This window comes from Nelumbo nucifera, chromosome 1 (genome assembly GCF_055504915.1).
Source record: "Nelumbo nucifera cultivar China Antique chromosome 1, China Antique-T2T, whole genome shotgun sequence".
Classification (NCBI taxonomy): Eukaryota; Viridiplantae; Streptophyta; class Magnoliopsida; order Proteales; family Nelumbonaceae; genus Nelumbo; species Nelumbo nucifera.
The window spans coordinates 138,378,467-138,402,277 of NC_142649.1; the positions used below are offsets into that span (position 1 = coordinate 138,378,467).

The 23,811-nt window shown below is 40.6% G+C and overlaps 1 protein-coding gene across 1 annotated transcript; it reads left to right on the forward strand.

Annotated features, from left to right (window-relative positions):
- The first annotated feature begins 8,421 nt into the window (after positions 1–8,421).
- CYCD6;1 (Cyclin D6;1) lies at positions 8,422–10,607 on the forward strand. Its single transcript, XM_010279588.3, has 6 exons — positions 8,422–8,824; positions 8,902–8,988; positions 9,132–9,227; positions 9,371–9,572; positions 9,677–9,807; positions 9,914–10,607. Exons 1-6 carry the CDS (start codon positions 8,645–8,647, stop codon positions 10,175–10,177), a joined length of 960 nt encoding a protein of 319 aa, XP_010277890.1. The 5' UTR covers positions 8,422–8,644; the 3' UTR covers positions 10,178–10,607.
- The last annotated feature ends 13,204 nt before the right edge of the window (positions 10,608–23,811 follow it).

Sequence of the window (23,811 nt, forward strand, 5' to 3'; positions counted from 1 at the left end):
CAAATATCCAAAGATAAAGGAAGTTAGAAGTATAATTATAATTCTGTGCTCGAAAGGTAAATGAATTATTGATACATCTGGGGTCCATGTGTGGAAGAGCGTTGCTTCTGATAACTGAGTAAATGATTGTTGTGCTCTTATTCATTTCGGGAGAGCTCCGATCTCTGTCACTGTGTGCCTATTAGCTTGTAGCTTTGTGATAATGAAGAATAAATTAAAGGGATGACTAGATGAAGATTTGGATTTTAATCAAACAGACAAAATGATGCAGGAAAGAAACTTTTGCTGAGAAGCTTCGAGGAAACTTTTGTGTCTGCCCTCCCTCACTACAATAATTTGTGTTTGATCGATAAACGCTGTTTGTTGAACCGTCACCCTGATTTACTCGTGGACAACTCTACTCATCATCTTGCCCATTTTTTTTTGTATTCATATAAGCTCCACATAATCTGCCATATTCTTATCATGTACGCCGGCCTGCAGTCATGCGTATATTACAAATCCTGTTTCATCATTCAAAATGTCAAAGAAAAACAGCAAATCCATACGAGCCTTCCTTTGGACATTAGGGCTCAAGGCTTGTTCATTTTTCGGTAAATTATTTATTTGGGTAAGTTTTTATTCATGTTTTTTCATTTTTCATGTAAATAAAATAATGATTATTTTAGTTATAAAAATTTATTATTAAAAATGATATTTTTATTTCATTCAAGTATTGGTAATCTTTTCTATACATGAAAAAGTTATTTATCCACTTAAGAGATATGTATCACTTATCTAAGTAAGTGATACCTAGGAAATAAATTTTTCTTTGTTCCCACATAAATCTAAAAAACGAACATGGGATTCTTAGTCACTAAGAACCAAAATCCCATTGACAAACTTCCCCCTCTCAAAATCTAAAAAAAAAGAACACCCCAAATATAAATTATTAATTTAACCAGAGCTCTTTACCATGTATGAAAAAGCCGCAGCTTAAAACGCTTCCCCTTCAAGGCCTTGTTTGGGAGATAATGCTTGGCTCTTACTATGGTCGGATTAAAGTATCTGATCACCTGATCTTTATTTTCATGTCTAAATCTTCTAAATCCCTAAACCTTAAATTCTAAATCCTAAAATTAATGTGCAAAATGCCTTCCGTTGAACACATGTCTTTCAACTGCTTAGGAGACAAATATTTTTCCCATTTCGGAGGGCTGAAATTTTGATTGAGTTGTTTTCAGTGAACTGCTTTGGAAAAACCACTAGTAAGAAGCTTCAGCACAAATCTTTATGTTTGGCCGAAAGACAATTATTTCGAGTCTTCTGGGATTTACATAGCTTATAGCACTACTCCCAACGATCCATTTGCATGGTAGAACTCCCAAGTCGTATGAAAGCCTCAATATTAACAAACCTGATGGTGCACGATCTAGATATTCTTAGCTAAAAGATGATCTGAAATCCAGTTGTGCGATGAGCTGGATTAACCTACAAAATAGTAGATCAAAGAATTCAGGGTGGCTAACCTAGCAAGGTTGCTACGATGTTTAAGTCAGTACTATACTGTGGATGCGTATCCTGTGTCATTGGGATTGGTGCCTTTATATAGGCATTGTTTGGCGTAGGTTTCACGCACTGCATATGAGATTTCCAAGAGGTCGTGCCTTATCGGTCCGAAATCCTCGGAGATAACAGCTATGCATGTTGACCATTCTCTGGAACATTCGGTACGCGGGCCAACTTCAGAGAAACCTGGGAGTGTTGGGGTATGTATGCCGAATTTGTCAGCGAGCACATCTCGCAGGTCACCGCCTGGTCCTCAGTTAGGTCGGCAAGCCCTTAAGAGAGGTCGCGCCTCGAGTCAAGGTCACTTCGGCCGGTGATGAGGTGCTACAGGTCGTCCCTGGATGAGGCGTTGCAAACCGATCTAAGTTGTGATTGAGGTCACTAGGTCGGGACGAAGATAAAATACGATCTAGGACTCCAAATCATCACTTAGGTGGCATCTGGGTGTCGTCCAACTATTTCGGGATATCATGTGTCATGAGGTTATTAGAGGGCCAAATCCGCCCTCATCAAAACCCATTAACATCCTGAAATTGAGTAATACTAATAAGACTCATATTCATTAGGAGGTTCTCAATTAAGGGAGTAAATGAGAGGCGTCACACACTGGTTGTGAGATTGAGCAGTGTACCTACCAATTCTGAATTCCCGTAGAAGATCATTTATTTATTTAGAAGGTGAGAGAACAAGCAGACAATCCCAAATTAATGTAGCCATAAAACCTAGTTTTGATCTTGTCATTGAAGCAATAAATTAAGGCAAATGTTTAGGGATTTTCAATGAGTAAAGAGAGGCTTCTCAGTCGTCTCATGTGGCAAAGGACACTGTCCCTAGCTGGCACCCTGCCATGACAAGGAGATATCATCAATACTGCTGTTTGTAGCTTTCTCTAGTCCAGAGCTATTCACTTAAATGGTGAGAATTGATTTCCGGGAATACATTATCAGGACTGGTATGGTTAGGTAGGGAGGGCAGCGGCAAGATATCAAACTTTGTCTTTGTAATGGCCTATGTGGGGGATAAAGTTAATAGACGAAGAGCTCAAGGCCCACTTAGTTATCTCCAAAAGAAAGAAAAGTAAAGAGGCTGTAGTGTTGGAGAATTTACAGTTGAGAGATTAGCAATAACTTTGTGTCCTTTCTCTTTAACTCCTTAACTCCTTGTTCTGATTTAAGAGGGTTTTACTTTTCTATTGCCATGGTGAGATGTAACTTATAAGTATCAGATGGATCGATCACATATTGATTTTCATATCTAAATCCTAAATTCTAAAATTTTCAGTGTAAAATGCAGATGATTGGACCATATCCTCCTTTCAGATAAGCACTAAATATTTTTCCATTAGGGAGGGCTTTTGTTTTGGTAAGATGGGACCCATCCAGAAGGTCTATAAATAATGTGCATTCGGATCTGCTGCTTACTTATAAATACAATACAATGGGTGGTTTGCATTTACACCTAGTTACCAGGGATTCAGCAATTAATGTTTTGGTAAAAATAATTCCAAGAATCAAATTTGGTCAATGTACATCCATTTTGACAGCACTCAGTACCATTTCCAGAGTTCCAGTTCCAGTCCAGTAGCTTCCTAGAAGCAGCCGAACCAAAACTAAGCTCTCTCGAACGGGGCCGGCCAACGAAAATAAGCAATTGGATCTTGTTCTGATGTTTTGGACCGGAAGTTGATAGTGTCAGTCATAGTCTAGAGCTTGTCCGCTTTTTCTTTTTTCCTTTTCTTCATGTGTTTTGGATATGTAGGATGGATTATGGATTAGGTGCTCATATGGACAAAAAGTCAAATAGTTTATCAAATGAATGAATAAACTACATATCCAATAGAATTGTTGGATTATATTTAGCTTGATAGGAGTCATAGGACCCGTAGATTAGTAGGGGATCAGGTGATACTTATATATATATTACTCGTGATTTGTGGCTTTGTGCACATTATTAAGATTTTGACCAACCATGAGCTATAAACAAAGGAATGTACAAGAGTCTAGGTAACCAGTAGTCGGGGGTAAACATGCGAGTGTTTCATACACTTGGACCCACACACATATGTGCACTTAGGGGTCGCCACCATCTGAGTTTTTTATAAGCTATTTAAATTCGGCATATATATAATATTTTTATTTATATATAATAACTAATAATTATAATTTTTTATTTTTATAAAATATTTAACTCACAGTCGAGCTCGAGTCTCATACTTTTTTGGTGAATTGAGCTTGAATAGTTAGTTATTCGGTTCGACTTAATTCGAATCCACCCCTAGGCAATCCACAAACGCCTTACATGCATATCTACCATATATTGAGAATATCTCTTGTACTTATCATGAGGAGATGTTTCCAATACACGGGTGAAAAATGTTGTGGGAGTGCCCTCTGTGGGGTCTTGATCTGATCTCTGCACTTACATGTAGTGCAGAACACTCAGGTTAGGTTGGGTCAGGTCAAGACAATTTTGGGTTGGGCTAAGTTTTGGATGACCCTAAATTTTGACTCTGTTTAAATCAATTGATCTTTGATTGACTTGGGCCAAATGACTTAATGGTTCATCTGTTTAAGTAAATTGATCTTTGATCAAGTTAAAAAAAAAAAACAAAAGAGTTTAACCATCCGAGCCAATGCCAATTTGAAAACATTGGTTTAAAAAAAGGTGACCTGCGGTGACACACAACCTGACCCAACACGAATTCTTCGGGGTTGGGTAGCCTTCTAATTCGGATTGCTAAGCTTTTAGTTGGGTCAACTTTTTGCCAAATTTACTAGTCTCATATGCATAGAACACTAATATATTCACTCTTGATTAGTAATCTATTGCATACGCCTTTATTTGTAGCTCATCTAGAGACAATTAAAATTGATTTTGATTTCAATAATGTCATGAATAAACAAGAAAAACTTAAGTGTATTCTTCAACGTGAATTGATTCACTTTTCAATTGATCGCACACATTATATCAACCAAGGGTTAGGGTAGTGCTATTTTAGAAACCGAGATGGCTTCAAATTGATTCAGTTTGGTTATTTTATTCTTACATAAAATTCATGTAGAACCCGTATCAGACTAGTAAATCTATCTCTATAAAATAGACGCATTAACAATTTAGATCCCCAGATTACTGTGAAGGTCATAGAACCTCCCAAAATCAAGGCGCTGTACCTTGACAAAGATTACCGCTTGAATTGGTGTATTATTACATACAGGATATGTATAGCAAGTCTAGACTTTAGAGTATCTTTATGTTTGAACTAGCCTCATTTTAGGGAATCTTTCACCTAAAGATAGATTAGAGGTGTAAAACGGCCGGGCCAGCACACTACAGCCTGTGGGCGGCTGTGCTGTGTCGGCCTGCAGACCATTTCAGGCATTCCACCTTTTCCTGCGATAATTTGGGGGTCAGTCCGATATGAATCACAGCCCAAGTTCTTGTGGATCCATGCCGTGTCATGCCGTCAGTTGAATTGGTTTATGGGCCAAGCCTGGCTATGGACCGGGCCAAAGCTATTATTCTAAAAAATTAAAAAAAAAAATTTAATTTTAATTTTATATGAATTTTGATGTATACAATTGCTTATATATACAATAATTAAATAAATTAGTATAATAAAATTGAAAACAATTGTTATTTTATTAATATAATATATATTATATTATTATATAATTATATAATTATATAATATATTATATATTATATAAAATATATAAATAATATATATGGGTCGTGTCAGGCAGGGCTATGGGTGGAATGGCCCGCTCGATCTTGCCATGTTGGCCCGGCCCGTGGACCTAAAACTTAGGCCCAACACGGTCCATATAATCGTACTAGACCTGCCATGGTCCACGGACCGTCATGCCAAGCTGTGCCAGGCCTGTCCAAATTTGTGCCAGCTACAAGCAGCACAGCCCGATTTACACGTCTACTAAAGATTGCTTGTATAAATATTGAAAAAATAAATAAAAAGAAAAATCATGGATATAACTTTACCCATTTGCTTTATATTTCATAAACAAATACAGTAAATTGAATCTAGATTTTATGATCATGAGGCATATTACCAAAAAATAAAAAAAATAAGACCAATGCCTTATATCGTTATGAATCCTTAGACTTAAGCTGTCCTTTCATTTCATAATTAACAGAATTCATAAACTGGTCCCCAGAGGCCTAGACTACGGTGAACCAAAGTCTTTACTATTGAATGTGGATGATGGGATTGAATTGTCACGATTCTCAAAGTTGTCTTGAGGGTTTTTTTTTAGAGAGAGAGAGATTTTGGGAAACTATTACAAAAAATGCAAATTTTCACAATTTTCAACTCTTATAGACCATTAAATAGCGCTCTAGCCTCTATGTGAATGATTTTGAATGCTTATGAAAAAATGCTCTTCAGTCACTGTTTGGAAAGAGTACAAATGCAAATATGTATAGCATAAATATATATAAAATAATACAAAATATAAGGCTTTACACTCTATATATTTGCATTTGTACTGCTTCCAAACTCAGCCTAAATGATATTAATATATATTGTGCAAATACATACAAAATAATGCAAAATATAAAGTTTTACACTTATATATATTTATATTTGTACTCCTTCCAAACTGAACTCAGTTTAGAAGGGTACAAATATAAATATGTACATTGTAAATATATAATATAAGATTTTACACTACAAATTTGTATTTATACTCCTTCCAAACTAAGCCTAAGGATCAATACATTTGGTGTAGTGGATTGGGTGACCATTCCTGTTTTATTTATTTATTTTTAACTCCAAACTTTATAGGTAGAACCATTCCTGTTTTATCTAGCCGAATGGATTATATAATTGCCAGTCAGACCATTTTATTTGAATTAGTTGACCATGTCATATGGAATTTTCATAATTGATTTGAGTCACTGAAATCAAAGCTATTTAATTTTGTGTATGAAAAACCAGAGGGGGCTTCTTTTGTTCCTTTAGGCTCAATATTGAGCCCAAATATAAAGAGAGGCAAACATGTGGAGCCCTTTCTGCTGGTCTACCAAGCCCATACCCAATTGATAATAATATAATAACGCTATGATGAAATCGACTTTAGCATGGAAACTTTTAATCATAATTAACTACTCAATTACAAGTTTACGACTTAAGGAAGATCACGTGTCACCTGCATCTACTACCAATAATTAAAAAAAAAAAAAAGTCTTTGTTTGAAAAAGAAGCTTGAGATAAAAGCGTGTTATAAATCTGGGCATTTAATTGAGCTAAACTGGGTTCTGGGTTTGGGAGAGGGGAAAGGGGGAAGCTGAGGAATGGGGTACCACCTGCTCCCATGTGAATGTGATGTTTCTGACAGTGTGAGAGCGCGCTGGGCCTCACTCACCTAAAAGAAACAAGGGCATATTGCATTCTTCATTTCTCTCCAGCTCAAAAATCAGTGACCTTTGTGGCGTAACAATGTCTCCCCCACAATGTGTATATTTGGGCCGCTGGATTTCAGTGGCTTTTCCTCTAAATTTAACGGATCCGCTTTGCTCAAAGCTGAACTCGTAACTAAATAAGTAAATATCAAGACTCTCTCTTTAATCTCTGGCTGGCAGCCTCATCACACAGCCATCCTTTGTAGTCTTGTAGAAGAGGGACAACGTAGACGCAACTCCAATACTCCATAGTCCATACATAATATATCTAGTATCTGGTATTAATCCCCTATTGTTTCACTAAAACACCCTTGTTTTTTATACCTAAATTACAGAATACCACCTCCGCCTATACTATTACATAAGTACATAGGGAAGAACAAAAACAAATCTCATTTTCATTAGACTCGATGCATGTAGATGTATTACCTCCAGACTTCCAGTTAATAGTAATGAATGGCAACCTTGACTTTTGTGGCGCTCCATCTCCATCCACAGAAAGCGTAATCCCTCTTATTTCGATCATAACTCTCTGATAATATAGTAATAAGATCGTGAGATTACAGAAAGACGATTCGTTATTCAGAGGATTAACAGTAACAGATCGTGTACAACGACCGGTTGTGTCGTTACTTGAAACGATTCTGCGTGTCCAGATTGTACTTTGACTCGGCTAGTCAATTCGTAATTCAGTCGATTTCACGCCCAACCAACGGCTTTATCGTACTTCTTTTCCCATTTTCCCAATGATATATATGGTTAAAAATGAACAATTATTTTACATATGGTAGGATTATTGAAGAGGCCCACACCTACGATTCTAATCCATCTTCAACCGCTACTTACATTATATAGAAGATTCCATGAGAATGGCTTTCGTATGCCAGATCTACGGTCCGAAGTTTGACCCTCCGACATTTGGTAGATACATCCCCAGATACAAGAAAATAAAAGTTCGGAATCGGATCCAACACTTATGGCTGTGGGTGAGCTATCTAGGTTTTAATCACCGAAGGTCCTAGCTAGAGATCAAGGGAAGGAAGCCAACGGAGATAGGACCGTCTCAACCACTGTTTGTAGTACACGTGTATTTTCATACTTAAATGCTCCACGCAGAACAAAATAGAAAATAATCTCGGGAGATTTTGACCAAGCTTAGATAGGAGAGAGAAATTAAACACCAATCATTTATCATTTAATTTGTAAAATTTCAATGGACATAACAACAGGTTTGGAATTTAGATTCCGATAAATATAATTTTAATTGTTAATATAGAATTTTGATTTCCCTCGAGACGTACAATGTTCCGAGAAATTGTGGGGCAAAATTTCTCGTATCCATTGCATTGACAGAGACGACTATAGCTGTTCTCCGACATCTCAAAAAGAAAAAGGAAGAAAGTATTAGACAGAGAGTGAAGGACGATATAAATTCTTCACTTTCGACTTTCCTTCACGGAGAGCACCCTTGGAGAGAGAGAGGGAGATGAATCTGATGATGATGATGATGATAAAAGGGTGTTAGAGAGGGAATAGAGTGAGAGAGGAAAGATAGGTTCGACGCTTGAGTTTCTTTTGAGAAGAGAAGATTGAAGTGTCTCTCTATAGCCAATGACTGATCTTGTCTTCTTTCGTCAAAGCTTCTGAACCGGATAACTGTAAGTAACAGAATCTATATATGGACGAGTTTGATCTTGAGAATCCATTAACGAGCTTGGAAGAACACCAGGCCGATACCATTCCGGCGCTTTTTGCTGCAGAATCAGATCATATGCCTTGTGAGAACTACTTCCGGAGCTTCAAAACCAGAGATTTTGATATCTCGGTCCGACGAGAGATTATTTCTTTGATCCTACAGGTAGGAAACGCTAAAGAAGAGACATTTTTCTTGTTATTCATTCTGTGAAATAGGATATTTTTCTTCTTTTCTTTCAGGCTCAATTCTCCAGCAACTTTGATCCGTTCATAACATATCTCGCTATCAATTATCTCGATCGATTCATCTCCGGACAAGGAATGCCGGTAAGTAAAAGATAAGTTCGTCAAGTTTCTAGTGTATCTTATTTTTCTCCCTCTTCTGTTATTTATGCTGTGGTCACTCATAAAGCATTTTCACTCGTCATCGGTTCGATCCACTGAAGATCTAAGCGATCTTGATGTTGCAGAAAGGAAAGCCGTGGATCCTGAGGCTTGTCGCAATGTCTTGCCTTTCCCTTGCAGCGAAAATGAAGAAAACAGAGTTCTCCCTGACTGATTTCCAGGTAAAAGAATACACTTTGTTTCTTATTTCCTTCTTTCTATCTTTGTCCTATTTGTCATTTTATTCCGTTCATTAATCGAATCAAACTCTATACATTTACTAAATGCTATCAGTATTAAAAGAAGTCACCGATTTGTGAAACAGAGGGAAGAAGGATTCATCTTCGACACGCAAACAATACAGCGAATGGAGCTCCTGATACTCGGAGCTCTCAAGTGGAGAATGCGCTCGATAACGCCCTTCTCCTTTATTTGTTACTTCCTTTCTCTATTCAAAATCAAAGAACCGCCTCTGATACATGATCTGAAAACTAGAGCAACAGAGATTATCTTTAAAGCTCAAAACGGTAAATCAAAATAACGTTATTGCATATAGAAATATTTCTTTCGTAATTGTACGTCGGAGTAATTCTCAATTGGATCATTACAATCTCTCCTATTGCTTATACAGAGATCAAACTTTTAGAGTTCAAGCCATCGATAGTTGCAGCAGCGGCAGTTCTCTCTGCTTCCCACGAGTTCTTTCCCTTGCAATTCCCTTGCTTTAAAAAAGAGATTTCCTCTTGTGTATACGTAAATAAAGTAAGCACTTTCCCATTTTATTCTTCTCCTTAAAAAAAAGGACAAACGAGATGTGTTCTTTATAACTCCTCTTAAAATCCATTTTGTTATTTTCCCTTGGTTACAGGAGAACCTGTTCGATTGTTGCAGAATGATGCAAGATATAGTGATTGATGGCTACGAGTCGGTATTTGATATGGTTTCGAGCTCGGACACGCCAGTCAACGTGCTTGACCAATACTACTCGAGCTCGGAAAGCGAGAAGACCGGCTCCTCCATCTCCATCGCCACTCCTACTATAAAAACAGCGGAGAGAGACATCAAGCGGCGAAAGTTGAGCGATTTCTGCAACGATAATGCATTCCAGCTTTCACAGATACAGCAGTGCTGAATTCCTGATAAATAATCTGGTACAACAGCATAACTCATCCAGGGAACGACATCAGCAGCACCATGGATTGAAAAGAAAAGAAAACAGTCTACGAGAGTGTGTGATACTCTCCCGAAACCAAATCACTGCTGCCCCATCACGTACACGACAGTTTATCTCCCAATTCCACCAAAACAAAAAGGAAAACAAGATGAAAAGTAAGGGAAAAAAAAGAGAACAAATGAAAGGTCTTTCTTTTTTTTTTTATTTCATCGATTTATGTAGTGACGAAAAAAGACAAAACCGAACTTTGAAATGGACGACTAGGATAGGGACGTAGGGAGTGTGGGAGAGGGTTGAATTTCCGTTCCCGTTTTGGGCGGAGAGTTTATCACTGTTTCTTTTGTGGTTGGCAGTTAAAAAATAAAATATCAATAATTTCCTCGAGAAATCAAAATTTATTTTTTCTTTTACTATTTTTTTATTATAGTCTTAATTCTTAAAATGTAAAATATCCGTGTACTAACTGGTGGCATTCTTCTACGGTCAACGTGGGAACGGAAAAGATAAATAAACGAATTAGCAATTAAACCAAATCGACTTATCCCTAAAAAATGGCGCGCAAGATGTTATGGTAGGACAGGAGTCACAGGAGAATGAGAAGGTACGTGGCTTCCCTGAGCGCAGTGTAACGTCGAAGGATACGCCATTAACGTGTCGGGCCGGAATCGGGAGTGAAAGGTGAAGACAGGTTGAGAGTTAAGACCCATTCTTGCCGTAAAAGTCCAACTATACGCACTCTTACCGAGTCGGGATCTGCTCCACTTGTTTGATTTGAACTTATTGTGCACTTGTCTTCAGTCAAGTTCCATTAAACGTGTGATTTGCATGAATATTTACGCACGTGTAATGGATCACGCCACGCTATTTTCGAAGAGCGTGACCTTCGCATGCTATAAATAAAAAAGACCGTGAGCTGAGAACCATCCCCCTCGAAACGACGAACGGAATTGAGACACCAGCGACAGAAATAGAGATGACCCCCATACGAATAGTCGAAAATTATGAAAATGTTTTCAATTTTGTGTTTGTTTTAAAACTTAAAGGGAAAGGCAGGGACATGTTTGCAGCGACCATTGCTAGGCTTCCGGAGGTGGGGAAGAAGAAAAAGAGGGAAGGCATCTCGTTTTTCGCTCATTTCAACTTGTGTGTGTTTGGATATTAAGGATTCCCAGCTCAATAGGTTTATTTAGTACCTATTTAATTTTTTTTTTAAATTTCAAATGTATTGGATTCAAAGTGCCGCTAGATGCGTCATAAAAATATAAAATGCCCTTATTGGAATTAGAAAAAGATTATCATTCATTAGACTATGTTTGGTTTGGAGGGAAAGATAAAAAATCTATACAAGGTCTGTAAAGATGTTTCTACTTTTTCCTTCAAACGAAACACAGGTTAGTTCCCTCCTTCCATTGCTACCTATATGTTGTATTCCTTTCTTTTGGCCCAATTGTCAAATGTAAATTAGAGTTATGTTTAATCAGTGTGTTCACCTAATGTTATTCTATATCTCTAATTTTACTCTGGATGGAGGATGGTTATTTTAAATTTTATTAATTAACTAAGAAAGTTACAGGGTATTAACCGTATCATGTAGCCCACCTTACGGGGTGCATACAATCTCACCATCTTTACAAAATCCAAAAAATAAAATAATAAAGGAAAACAATATATTCAGAAACAAAGATCAAAAGGGGTTGGAGGATTTTTAGATAGGGTTTTGTGGCCAACATGAAGATATCTAAAGTATGGCTCAATCTGGAAAGAGTAAATGTAAATATGTACGAGTTGATGGGGCTCAATCCCGCTTTGATTTTTTACCGGAAGACAGTTCGGACGCGAGTGCGCTGAGGTTGGCAGCTGGATCTATAAGACAGAGAGAGTAGAGAGCAATGAGAGAGAGACTTTATGTGCATACTATTTTACACGTACCCTTGTGAAAGGTTTGAAGGTCCTTTTATGTTGGTATTGGTGGTTCGAGTGGTGTATTCCAGATATAGCGGAACAATGAGCCTTATCAGCTCATTATCTTCGAGGCACACCGTATTGGCATCGCGATGATCCTCATCCGGCTTTTTGCAAAGCGGATGAAATCAGGTTCATAACCGCTAAATAGGCAATATGTCGCCGTGTGCTTAGAAACCGATAGGCAAGAAGAATGGATGAGATTGAACACGTCACGTAGATTGGTACCCTAAAGATTAGCTAACCATGTAGGTTGTTAATTGCCCAAGTCGATCGCCTTGAATCATCGACTTATGCCTTCGAGGTGGTGTGTTCTAGACTATTGCTGAGGGGTCTCTACCTCTTCCATTGGTCGAGGTCCAATTCATAGAGACTGGCTTAGGCTAATTTAATCGGGCGAGGTCCGGCTATATGTCATGTTGAGGTATTATAAAGTGATTCGAAATTGCCATGTGGTACGATATTATTGGAGAGCCAAATCACCCTTCATCATATGTAAATATAAGATTTAACAATATAAAATAATATAAAATATAAGGTTTTGTATGTTATATATTTGTAATTATAGTCTTCCCAAACTGAACTTAAATTTCATTTTTTGTATTAAAACCCCGACACCTATATATTAAAAAAGTGGTCCATATTAAATCAATCTCAGAACAAGATCTTCATGGTCCCCACTAGGGTTATTTTCCATCTCCAAGATGCGTCCCCACTAACCCGATATTGTGGCCCTGCGGATGGTTACAAAACCTAATACACAGTTGCAATGTGTTTCCTCTTTTCTACATGTACTTTCTAAAATGGCCCTTCCCTCTTCAACTGCATTTACTTGGGGCTCGAAATGAATTTGTCGAATCCAATATGAAGGTGCCAACTAGCTTACTTAATAAGGTCTTTAGCTGCTTGTAGCACAGAGTTGGAATTGAATCCCGCCTTCACTACAGTTGTAGGGGCTATGAGTTGGGTGGGTGGGGGTAGGGGTGTTTATGGGTCGAAGTTGGATCGGTTTGAGTCATTTTTTTAACCGACCTGACCTAGTTGATTTATTTGTTAACTAAATTGAAACTAACTGACCCTGAAGCAAAATTGACCCAACCTAATTGGTTTATTCATTGACTAAATCAAAACTGACTGACCCTAAAGCAAAACCGACCCAAATAAGAAGGGTTGATTTATCGGTTTAGTCAGTTTTCATATATATTTTAAACTAAAATATCTATATCTAAATATCTATTTATATTTAAGTTTATTTCTTTTTAATTTTATGCAAAACCAACATATATATTTAAATTGATTAACTTTTTGTGCAAAACTGATTTTTTTATCAATATATATTTGAATTTATACAAAACTGAATTAAATATTGTACCATTTTATTATATTTGTATTGGTTTTATGTTTTTAGTTTTTATCAAAAATAACCAATTTTTTTAAAGTTCAAACAAAACACAAATAAAATATATGAACATTTAATATATAAGAATTAATGATTACTTAAAAATATAGGATTGGTTTGGTTCGGTTTGGCTTCAGTTTTTGTACATGAAAAACGAAACCGAAACACGTTGTCGATTTATTTTTTCATACAAATCGAAACTGACCAGTGATTTTGAAAAACCGACCAACTCGGATTGGGTCGGACTGATTTGGTCGGTTTAGTCAGTTTGACATTTAATGTAAACATCCCTAGTGGGGGGTTATGAGTTAGCCTAATGGAACCGAAAAGGAAAAAGAAAGAAGAAATCCAATATACCTAAATCCAAATTTAATTCATCAATATTGAAATTCAAGTTGAATTTTATACAATGAAATTGAAATTGGATATTGAATAGAACTAATATATTTAATTAAAACGATCAAAATATTAGAAATTATTAATAAAATAAAGATCTTGATATTGTATACAAAAACAAAATAAATTAAAAAAAAAATTATATGAAACTTAAACCTATGACTTTTCAGTAAAAGTACAAAATTAAGACTAATTTTATTAATAAATATAATATATAATATATTTAAATCATTTTGGTCCAGGTAGGAAGTAAATCCACGTTCGGCCCAATTACAATCGGGCCACAACTGCTAGTTCAATGGATGCATTCCAATTCCTTACACCAATATGCAATATGATAAGGTTTTAACGAATATGAATTTCGAGAGCACAATAACCATTGGATCTTCTCAAAACCTACATACCCATCTTGTATCCTGGGCCTTTCTCACTTACTTTGACTGAGAACTCGGGCAACAAGTGGATTATTTAATAGCCATCTTTTCGCAGCAACAAATTGATATGGATATATTTATATATATATTAATAACGGTCAAAAGTAAATATCAAGAATCCATTTAATGTAATGGTGTGGTCCTAGGTCCGAATTACATTTACATGGGTCACGTCGCATCTGAGCCTGAGAAGCAGCAGCTCATGAGTCATGGCTGCCTAGCTGGGTCTGGATGACTCGTACAGTGTGGGCATCCCGCATCCCCCATTAAAAGTTGAAACCACTGCTTAACGGTGGGCTGGGCTAACAGCCTCACACCTTCTATCGGGTTCAGATAAATTGTTGTGGTTGTGGCCTGTTAGGGCTTCAATCACGAGGAATCCGTCCTCATGAATCATGACTCGTGATGATGCGGGGATGAGCCTCTCATCATGATTTTAATTTTTTAGAAGAGAGCTGCTAACTGTCAACTGCTTCTTCGAGGACCACTTGAATTGAATGATGGTCCACAGTCCACGGTGCCAGTACCCATATCCATATTGAACGCGAAATGGGTTCCCAAATTCCAACTTGAACCCGGCCAATAATTTAGTACGATCTGGATCCGGTCCTAGTCCCATCCTTTGGTACCCTACTTGGCCCATTAAGGGGTGAGGGCTGGAGGAGGCATCATTATTCACTCATCGGCCAACCATTAAAATTGATTTGAGGTTTTTAAAGGAAGGGGCCGTGGGGGAACATCGAGAAAAGGTTCTGCTCATGTTGGTTCTAGTGTTGTCTTTTCTACATAAGTGACCGTCTCCCATTTCAGCGGCATGGTTAGATGATGTAGCCAAATCCAAATGCCAATCCAAAGTTGTCTAGGCTCCCGTGATTCCCAATGCATTCGTTTCCCCAGGCAGCCAGCCTACACTACTCCACCATGATTGGGCCACTTTCCAAGAGATACTAATCGTTGAATGTTCCAAATATTAGTAAATAATATTATTATTGTATCGATTTGATTACAATTGAAGATTCTTTTTTGATGGACACAGATGTTAGTCAGACATTATTAAATACGAATCTTCCCACTGGCAATAAACGATAACATTTTCATTAATATAACATTAACTCCTCCACCAACCTCTATAGCATCTTTTCCAGGTCCATTCACCTGAAGCCAGTCCAATCAACCAATCAACAGACAGTAGTGATTTAAGTCTGAGGCTCTGAGCCAACAAAATCCAATCCTCTAGCTTTGTTCTTCTAACTTGTACCATACCGGTATACCACCCAATGACCCTAACCATTGCCTGGTTCACTCGGCCAGCAAACCCATTCCCTTTAAATAATAATATAATTTAAAGCAAAAAGTTTCAGCCTTGAGTCAGAGGTCTCCACTCCGGTTAGAAATAGAACAGAGAGAAATGTAATTATGAAAGGTGATGGAGCGCGATGTGGATGCTCTAGTTGGAGGGCATTTTGGACGTTGACTGTTTAGTTGGTTGATCGAATTGTAAGGAAATAGGGCTCAAAGGACCTTGTGGGTGGCTTATCCGGTGTGGTCGCTCTGATACTTAAGTTAGTACTCTATGTGTGCGAATTGAAAGATTGATAGTAATTAGGCTAGTGAGCAATAAATCACGTATACTTTGTGACGTCGGAATTGATGCCCTTATATAGGTGTTGTTTGGCATGGGCTTTACGCATAGCGTTCGAGATCTCTGGGAGGTCGTGCCTAACTAGTCCGAAGTCCGCAGAGGTAGTCGTACACGTATGCCAGTCTTTGCGCCTTATTAGGTTTCCTCCGAAATATTTAGTGTGGTGACCAACTTTCGAGAGACCCGGGAGTGACGGGATGCATGCAGAATTGGTCGGCAAGCACGCCTCGTAGATCACCACCTGGACCTCAATCAAGTCAACAAGCCCTCGAGGGAGGTCACTCCTCACGTCAAGGTCACTTCGGCCAGTACTAATGAGGTATCACAGGTCGGCCCTGGACGAGGTGCTACTAGCCGCCCTGAGTTGTGGACGAGGTCACCAGCTAGGTTTCCACCAGGTTACCAAGTCGACGGAGGCAGATCACCAGGTCGGCGGAGGTAGGTCGCTATGTGAGACTCCATCATTTTGGCTAAGGCAAGTCATCGCCGAGGTTGTGCCGGGGTGTCATCTAGTTGTTCCAAGATGCCATGTGCCATGATGTCAATGGAGGACCAAATTTTCCCTCATCAATTGCCCTTCACTCCTGAGCTGTGGTCAGCTCAGCAAAGGGAGTAGCTTGTTGTAGGTTTTTTGGTCCAGAATGACTGGTTCAATGAGCTTGTAAATGCCGGTCCAATTTGCTCCCTAAGTCGGAAGCCTTAAGGATTAAATGCAGTCTTACACAGGACTTCATCGTCTTGATTATCCGAGCATAGGAGCAAACTCATCTGCTCGAGGAGAGGTAGAGCAAGCACCCCGAGGACATCTACCTTACTTGGGATGCAACCTCAAGGAGTTCTGCAATTCAGCCAAATACCTCAAGAGTGAAGTTCGTCATGTCGTTCTCAAGAGGGGCTTCCATCTGCGTGACTACGTTGTCAAGTTGCTGTACTTATGTAGACTACAATGAAATGTCTGTCACGTCGGTCCTCGAAGGAGCAACTGACAAGGTCAATGTGGAGCCTGAAACTGAGGTGGGGGATGACTGTGAAGAAATCGACCAAGTTTGCATGTATGTCGTGGTGCTGAAAGCGAACTAGTCTTCCTTTACTCCGCTTCTCTTTTTTCTCTTCTTTTTCTTTTCCAAGGTCGGCGATGAGATGCCAACATCCTTTGAGATCGATTTAAGCGTAGTAGTGATAGTGGTGTCGAGCTAGATAAACGAGGGGCCGACCTGCTTAGATTGGCCTACCTGTTGCTGTTGTGTTTCGAGGTTGGCTTGAGGGGGCCTTAGCTAAAAAGCAGCATGGCTTTCCCTTAGAGCTCAATTTGACCAAGTCGCCAAAGTGGATGGTCATTATGTAGTAGCTTTAAAGGTGGTTGCATCTATGCCATCACGTGGGATTGGCTTCCCTATGTAGGTGCTAACAAGTCCATGCCATACATGTACTACACCTGCTCCTAGAACTATTGGCCTCCCACTCCTACTAGATCCATGGGGGGCTCACCTTGAGGGGGTGGCTCTTCTGTCAATGGGTCTTCTACTCTTACGGGAACCATGAAAGAATCAACTTGTGAGGCCGGTTCCACATTCAATTCACTTCCAACTCTCACAGGAGCCATGAAGGGCTCAATCAGTAGTGAGGCTTCGCAGTTCAGGCTGGAAGACAATCTGGGACAAATCGATGAAGCTCACCCGGGCTAGTCATTCATATTTTTGCCTTGTTGTGATAGCTTTGTCAATATGTATGTTACTATCGGCGTTGGACCGTAGATCGATGCCATGACTACACTGCATCAGCCCTTAGAAACGCTGGTTGTCTACTCCTGCGATAAGCCATAGGGAGCTTGACTTGCGGGGGCAGCTCTACTAACTGTAGGTCACCGACTCACACGGGAACTTTGGAAGGCTCGACCTGCAAAGGCGACCACACAATCTATTGGTTGTCGACTCCCATGGGAGCCAAGAAGGGCCCGACCTATAGAGGCAACCTTGCGAACAGAGCTAACAAGGTTTGTCTGGGCTGATTACCGTTGAGTGTGAATATAGAATGAGTTGAGATCGGTAGGGCTGCTCCATAATCTGTTGGCCGTCAACTCCCACAGGAACCACGAAGGGCTCGACCTGCGGGGGTGGCCTCACTCCGGGGTGCCTATTGCCGTACTGTTGGTTGTTTAGGTCGTTCTGCTACTAATTGTTCTGTGGCAGCATGAATGCACTAAACTTCTCCTTCAACGCTCACATCTGGAGATTCATGCTTCGAACACATTGTACTAGCTCATAAAACTGTCACGTGTCAATTCCGGTGGGAACCGCTGATGGTTCTACTGTGGGGAGAGGGGCGTTCTCATGAGGTAGCAACATGTTTACTTGGGGCAATGGGAGTATTGGGTTTGGCATGGCTACTACTCCAGGAAATGCTAAGGGCATAGTGAACTGCCTGATTGTCATAGAGGGGATCTCAAGGTTCACCACGGACTACTCTTGCCCCCCAGTGACTGGTACTTCTTTGTTGTTGATGTTGGTGTTGCTTGAATATCCCATTGAGTTGATAAAGGCAAAAACTAGAAGGTGAAACATTAGCTTTTTGTTGGGGTTCCCACAGACGACACCAATTGATGAAGCGCGATCTGGATGCAACTAGCTGGAGGGCAGCTCAGACGTCGGTTTCATAGTTGACCGATCAAACTGCAAGGAAGCAGGGCTCAGAGGACCCAGGGTGGCTTACCAGGTGTAGTCGCTCCGATGCTTAAGTTAGTACTCTATGTGTGTGAGCTGAAAGCTTGATAGCAAGTAGGCTAGTGAGCAATAAATCGCGTGTACCTTGTGACGTTGGGGTTGATGCCCTTATATAGGTGATGTTTGGCGTGGGCTTCACGCATGGCGTCCGAGATCTTCAGGAGGTCATGCCTAACTGGTCTAAAGTCCTCGGAGGTAGTCATGCACGTAGGCCAGTCTTTGCACCTTATTAGGTTTCCTCTGAAACATTCAATGTGGTGGCCAACTTTTGAGAGACCTAGGAGTGATGGGATGCATGCAGAACTGGTTGGTGAGCACGTCTCGCAGGTTGTCACCTAGACCTCAATCAAGTAAACAAGCCCTCGAGGGAGGTTGCTCCTCACATCGAGGTCACTTCGGCCGGTACTGACGAGGTATCACAAGTCGGCCCTAGACGAGGTGTTGCTAGCCGCCTTGAGTTGTGGATGAGGTCGCCAGTTAGGTTTCCACTTGGTCGGTGAAGGCAGGTCACCAAGTGAGACTCCATCATTTTGGCTAAGGCAAGTCATTGCCTCGGTGGTGCCGGGGTGTCATCTAGCTGTTCTGAGATGCCATGTGTCATGATGTTAGTGGAGGACCAAATCTGCTCTCATCAGAAGGAACAAGGTAATGTAATTATGGAAGGAATTAGGCCAGCCTCTGAGTTTGAGGTCTATTAATGGATTGTATTGGGCCAATTTTCCAACTTTTAGGCCCATCTTACTGTCACAATTTGCCTTGGTCTGCACTCAATAATGCTGGTTTAGAGAAGGTAGGTGCTGGTTTGCACTTGAACCATGTCTCCATTGATTCATTTAGGCTCTATTTGGAAGGAATATAAATACAAATATGTGTAGTGCAAATACATACATAATAATACAAAAATAATAAGTTTTGCACTCCACATATTTGTAATTGTTCTCCTTCCAAACTGAGCCTAGGGCTGCCATGTTTGGGAGGAAATGTCGGCTCTAAGCATGATCCACGAGATAGACATAGCTGCGTATGCATGCTCGGAGATGTTGATGCTCGGTGGGTTGATGCGTAGGGTGGCTGGTCTATCCTTTTCGTTGCTTTATTTGCCTGTACTTTCTTTGCTTCTATGATCTTGTACTTATTATCGTGCTTCTACGGTGTAGGTGTAGAAGTGGCAAGTGAAGAGGAAATCATACATCGGATGAAGGAGAATCGTTAGAGGTAGAACCGGGCTAGCACGGCATCGCAGGTCCGTCCCGAGGTAGTTCCTCCTCCGAGGTCTTCCGAGAGGAAACCTTGTTGCCAAAAACGGGGTCAGCGGTAGGGGAATGATGATGAGGACGTTGTGGTTGTGGATGCCAGGTAAGCTTGCCAGGCTGCCTTTCCTTCGCAAGTTGAAGTGAGGAGCAATAGCTCCAATATTCATGTGCCGCGCTGGACGATCCGCAGCCGGAACGAGCTGGAGACCCCCGAGGTTCTCGAGCAACTGCTCCGCGGGATGATGATGGCCTATATCACTGAAGAGGCTGGGAATACCGAGAATAGCACCTTAGAGTGCTCACTCATTCAGGCTACGGCTTAGGTGAGTTCGTACTTAAGTGCTTTCATTGCTGTGGTTGAACGCCTTCGTGAGTTGCAGCGGTGGTACGAGAAGGAGCATTCCAAGTACTTGTAGCTGAAGGCACCACTAGCCGAGCTTCAAGCAGCTGGGGAGCGAACTGCTGCAGTAGAGAAGGAGGTGGGCGAGCTGAAGGCTCAATTGGTCGAGAAAGTGGAGTTAGTTCGTGGCTTGAAGCATGAGATCAACGAACTGAGAGCAGAAAGGGAGCGGCTGAAGCAAGAGGCCGCCGAGGAGGCAGTGGCGCGGTACAAGGGCTCGGTGGAGCTTCAGCAGGACATGGATTAATATGCTTTGGCTTCCTTTCGACGGAAAGCAATACACCACTATCCCGAGCTAGCTGATGTTGCGCAAACTTAGGAGGCCTACGACGATGAAACGCCCCTAGCCTCAGATGATCTTGTTGATGAGGAGGGAGGAGGCGGTGATGATGATGAAGATGGTGGTAACAAGACTGCTAATCTCCCTTTCGCAGATTGAACTGTTGCGGGTTCCTTTCTCTTTCTTTTTTGTTCCTATAATGGCTCGTTATGTCAAGCTTTCATCTGTTGTACTAGCTATTTAACTTAATGAAATTTTCAGGTTCTAAACTTATTTACAATCATTTTTACTCTTTTTCTTTTATATTTTTCGGGTTCCTTGGCCTTGTCTTGGTTGAGGTGCGAGTTGGCCAAGATCTTCAGCCTCCAACTGGTGATGCGGGAGTGTATTTCCATCTCTCATCTTTGGGATGCTCAGTTTCCGGTATCGGGAGCCTTTGGGGCCGTTCAAGGTCTAGTCGTTGCTCGGTTAGCTTTGACAGACTTAGTCGGTAGGTGAGCGGAGTTTGATTGATTGTCCTCAGGCCTTGATGGATGGGGGCGTTCTTCTCCACTTTAGGCTCAGGCAGTGGGCAGCCGAGTCAAGTTGGTTGGCAATATGTTGTTGAGCTATGCGTTGTGGTTTCAGGACATTCGTAGGTCAGCTGAGTCAAATTGGTCGGCAATACGCTGCTGAGCTATATGTTGTGGGCTCAAGCCGTTCGGAGGTCAACCGAGTTAGTGAGTTGTATCGAGCTGCACATGTGTTGCATTGATGCATAGTGTGGTTTTGTAGCTTGGCTTTGTAGTGTGGTCACATAGCTCGATCGTGTAGCACGGTCATGTAGCTCGGTCATGTAGCGCAATCATGTAGCATGGTGCTCGTGTAGTGGTGCGTGTGCTGTGCAGTGTGCGTGCATGTGGTGTGTCGGGCAATCAACACTTTGCTTGAACAAGGTGCTCTTTATTATCATCGAATCATTGGTAGTACATCCAAAGGTTTCCTATGTTCCAACTCCTCAATATTGGTCGGCTATTAAGGTCTTCGAGCCTATAGGTGACCGAACCAAGAACTTTGGTGATCCTATATGGCCCTTATCAGTTTGGTCCGAGCTTGCCTTCCCCAGGTGCGGGCACTATGACTTAGTAGAGGACGAGGTTACCTATCATGAATTCAGGTCTTCTGACTTTGGTGTCGTAGTATTTTGCCATCCTCTGTTGTTGTGCTACCATCTTGACATGTGCTCGGTCCCGGGCTTCCTCGATCGGGTCTAACTCTACGTAGAGGTCATCATCGTTCTAGTCTTCATTGAAGACTTGGTCCAGAGGGTTGGAGAGCCAATCTCTATAGGTACCATAGCTTTAGCTCCATAGGTCAGGCTGAAGGGTGTCTTGTTAGACAGTGTATGCCCTTAGCTCCAATCAGAATGATGTACATTATGACATTTAATGTAAATGAATAAAGTACATATTTGATTCATGTTATTATGGTTTATCTTGCCAAGGCTGTTGCATAAACCTAGGGAGATTTATCTTACCAAGGCTGACACTGATGTGCCGCCAAGTAGGTTGGGGTGGTTTTTCTCAGTTGCCAAGGTGAGACCTGAGGTACATGCAGTGTGGGTTTTGTTGAAACCCTGAACCGGACCAAAATTCTAGTATTGCCCTGGACCTTGGAGATAAATGGGCAAAACTGGAATGTTACACCTGACCCCTATACTCGATTATGATACTACACTAGGTGTCAGATTGGGCTGTCTTTGATATGCCAATCAGTAAGATCCTTAGAGGGAGTCAAAACCTGGGTATGTTGGGACAGTCCGAGAATTCATCTGAGTGGGTGATCATAGTGACAAGATCAGCCCCTTTGTTGGACAAAGTGAATGATCGGGGATGCACTCTCTTTGATGGAAACCAAAACTGCCGACAGTCGATTTTAATCATTGAAATTTGTTTTGCAAAATATATTTATATAGACACACACACACACACACACACACACACACACACACACACACACATATATATATATATGTATATATATATATATATATATATTATGGTTTCAAAATGTTTGCAAAAGGTTTTAATTCCTAGGATCCATGTGAGTAGAGAGTGCAACACTGTACCTTGCAGCCGAGGGAGAGGTCATCTCCTGTCGGGCAGTGTTTGATCATTATGGGCTGAGAGGTTAAGTGTAAAAACCATTGAGGGTAAGATCTGATGGGCTAATCTTGCATCTGCCCACAGTCATACAAGGATAGCCAATTGGGTAGCAGATTAAGAGGTTAAGTGAGCACATAGACTTAATGGGCCTAATGTCCAATTCGAACTAGCTTAAAAAGATTAATTAAATGAGGGCGGTTCTGGGATTTGGATCAGTAGATAGGATAAGAGATTATCCCTATCCACTCAAAGAGTCCAGATCCAAATAAAGATTTGGATCAGGAAACTCCTAATTAGATTAGGAAGGCTGATCTTTATCTGTAGATAAGATATGGGATTATCCTTATCTTTTAAAGAGAGTCTAGATCCAAATAAAAGATTTGGAGTAGGAAACTCCTAATGGGATTAGGAGATCCTCTCTTTAAGGCTATAAATAGAAGAGCAGGGTGAACCTCCAAAACATCTCATAGTCTGCTGAATTAAGAGAGAAGACGATACACAGTTTGACTACTTCTGTCTTCTGCTCTTGTTCCTGCTCTTGCCGCCCTACCCAGTTCGATCTCCACCAGTGGGAGTGATCAAGAACAGTTCTTGGTATTGCCTTTTGCTAGAAGAGGCAATCTGAAGTCGTGCTCACCAGCCCTCCATCACATTCTTGCTGAAGAATTCAGTTCTTGCTGAAGAATCGTCCTATTGGTTCTACTTCACCTCACACCATGTCATCTTCGGTGGATAGCCCTCCATCATATTCATTGGGGGTTTACTATTACTCCGTATCAGGTATATCCCTCTACTCCCTTTTGGTTTCGGATCTGGTCCGGTTTGGTTTCAAGATTGACCCTTGAAAATGCGGTTTTCTAAAATAGGGAATGCGATTCCCACATAGGAGAGAGAGAAATTTTTAAAATTTTTCCTAACCTTCCCGTAGGGTTCGGCCATCCATATGATGGATCTCTCATCCC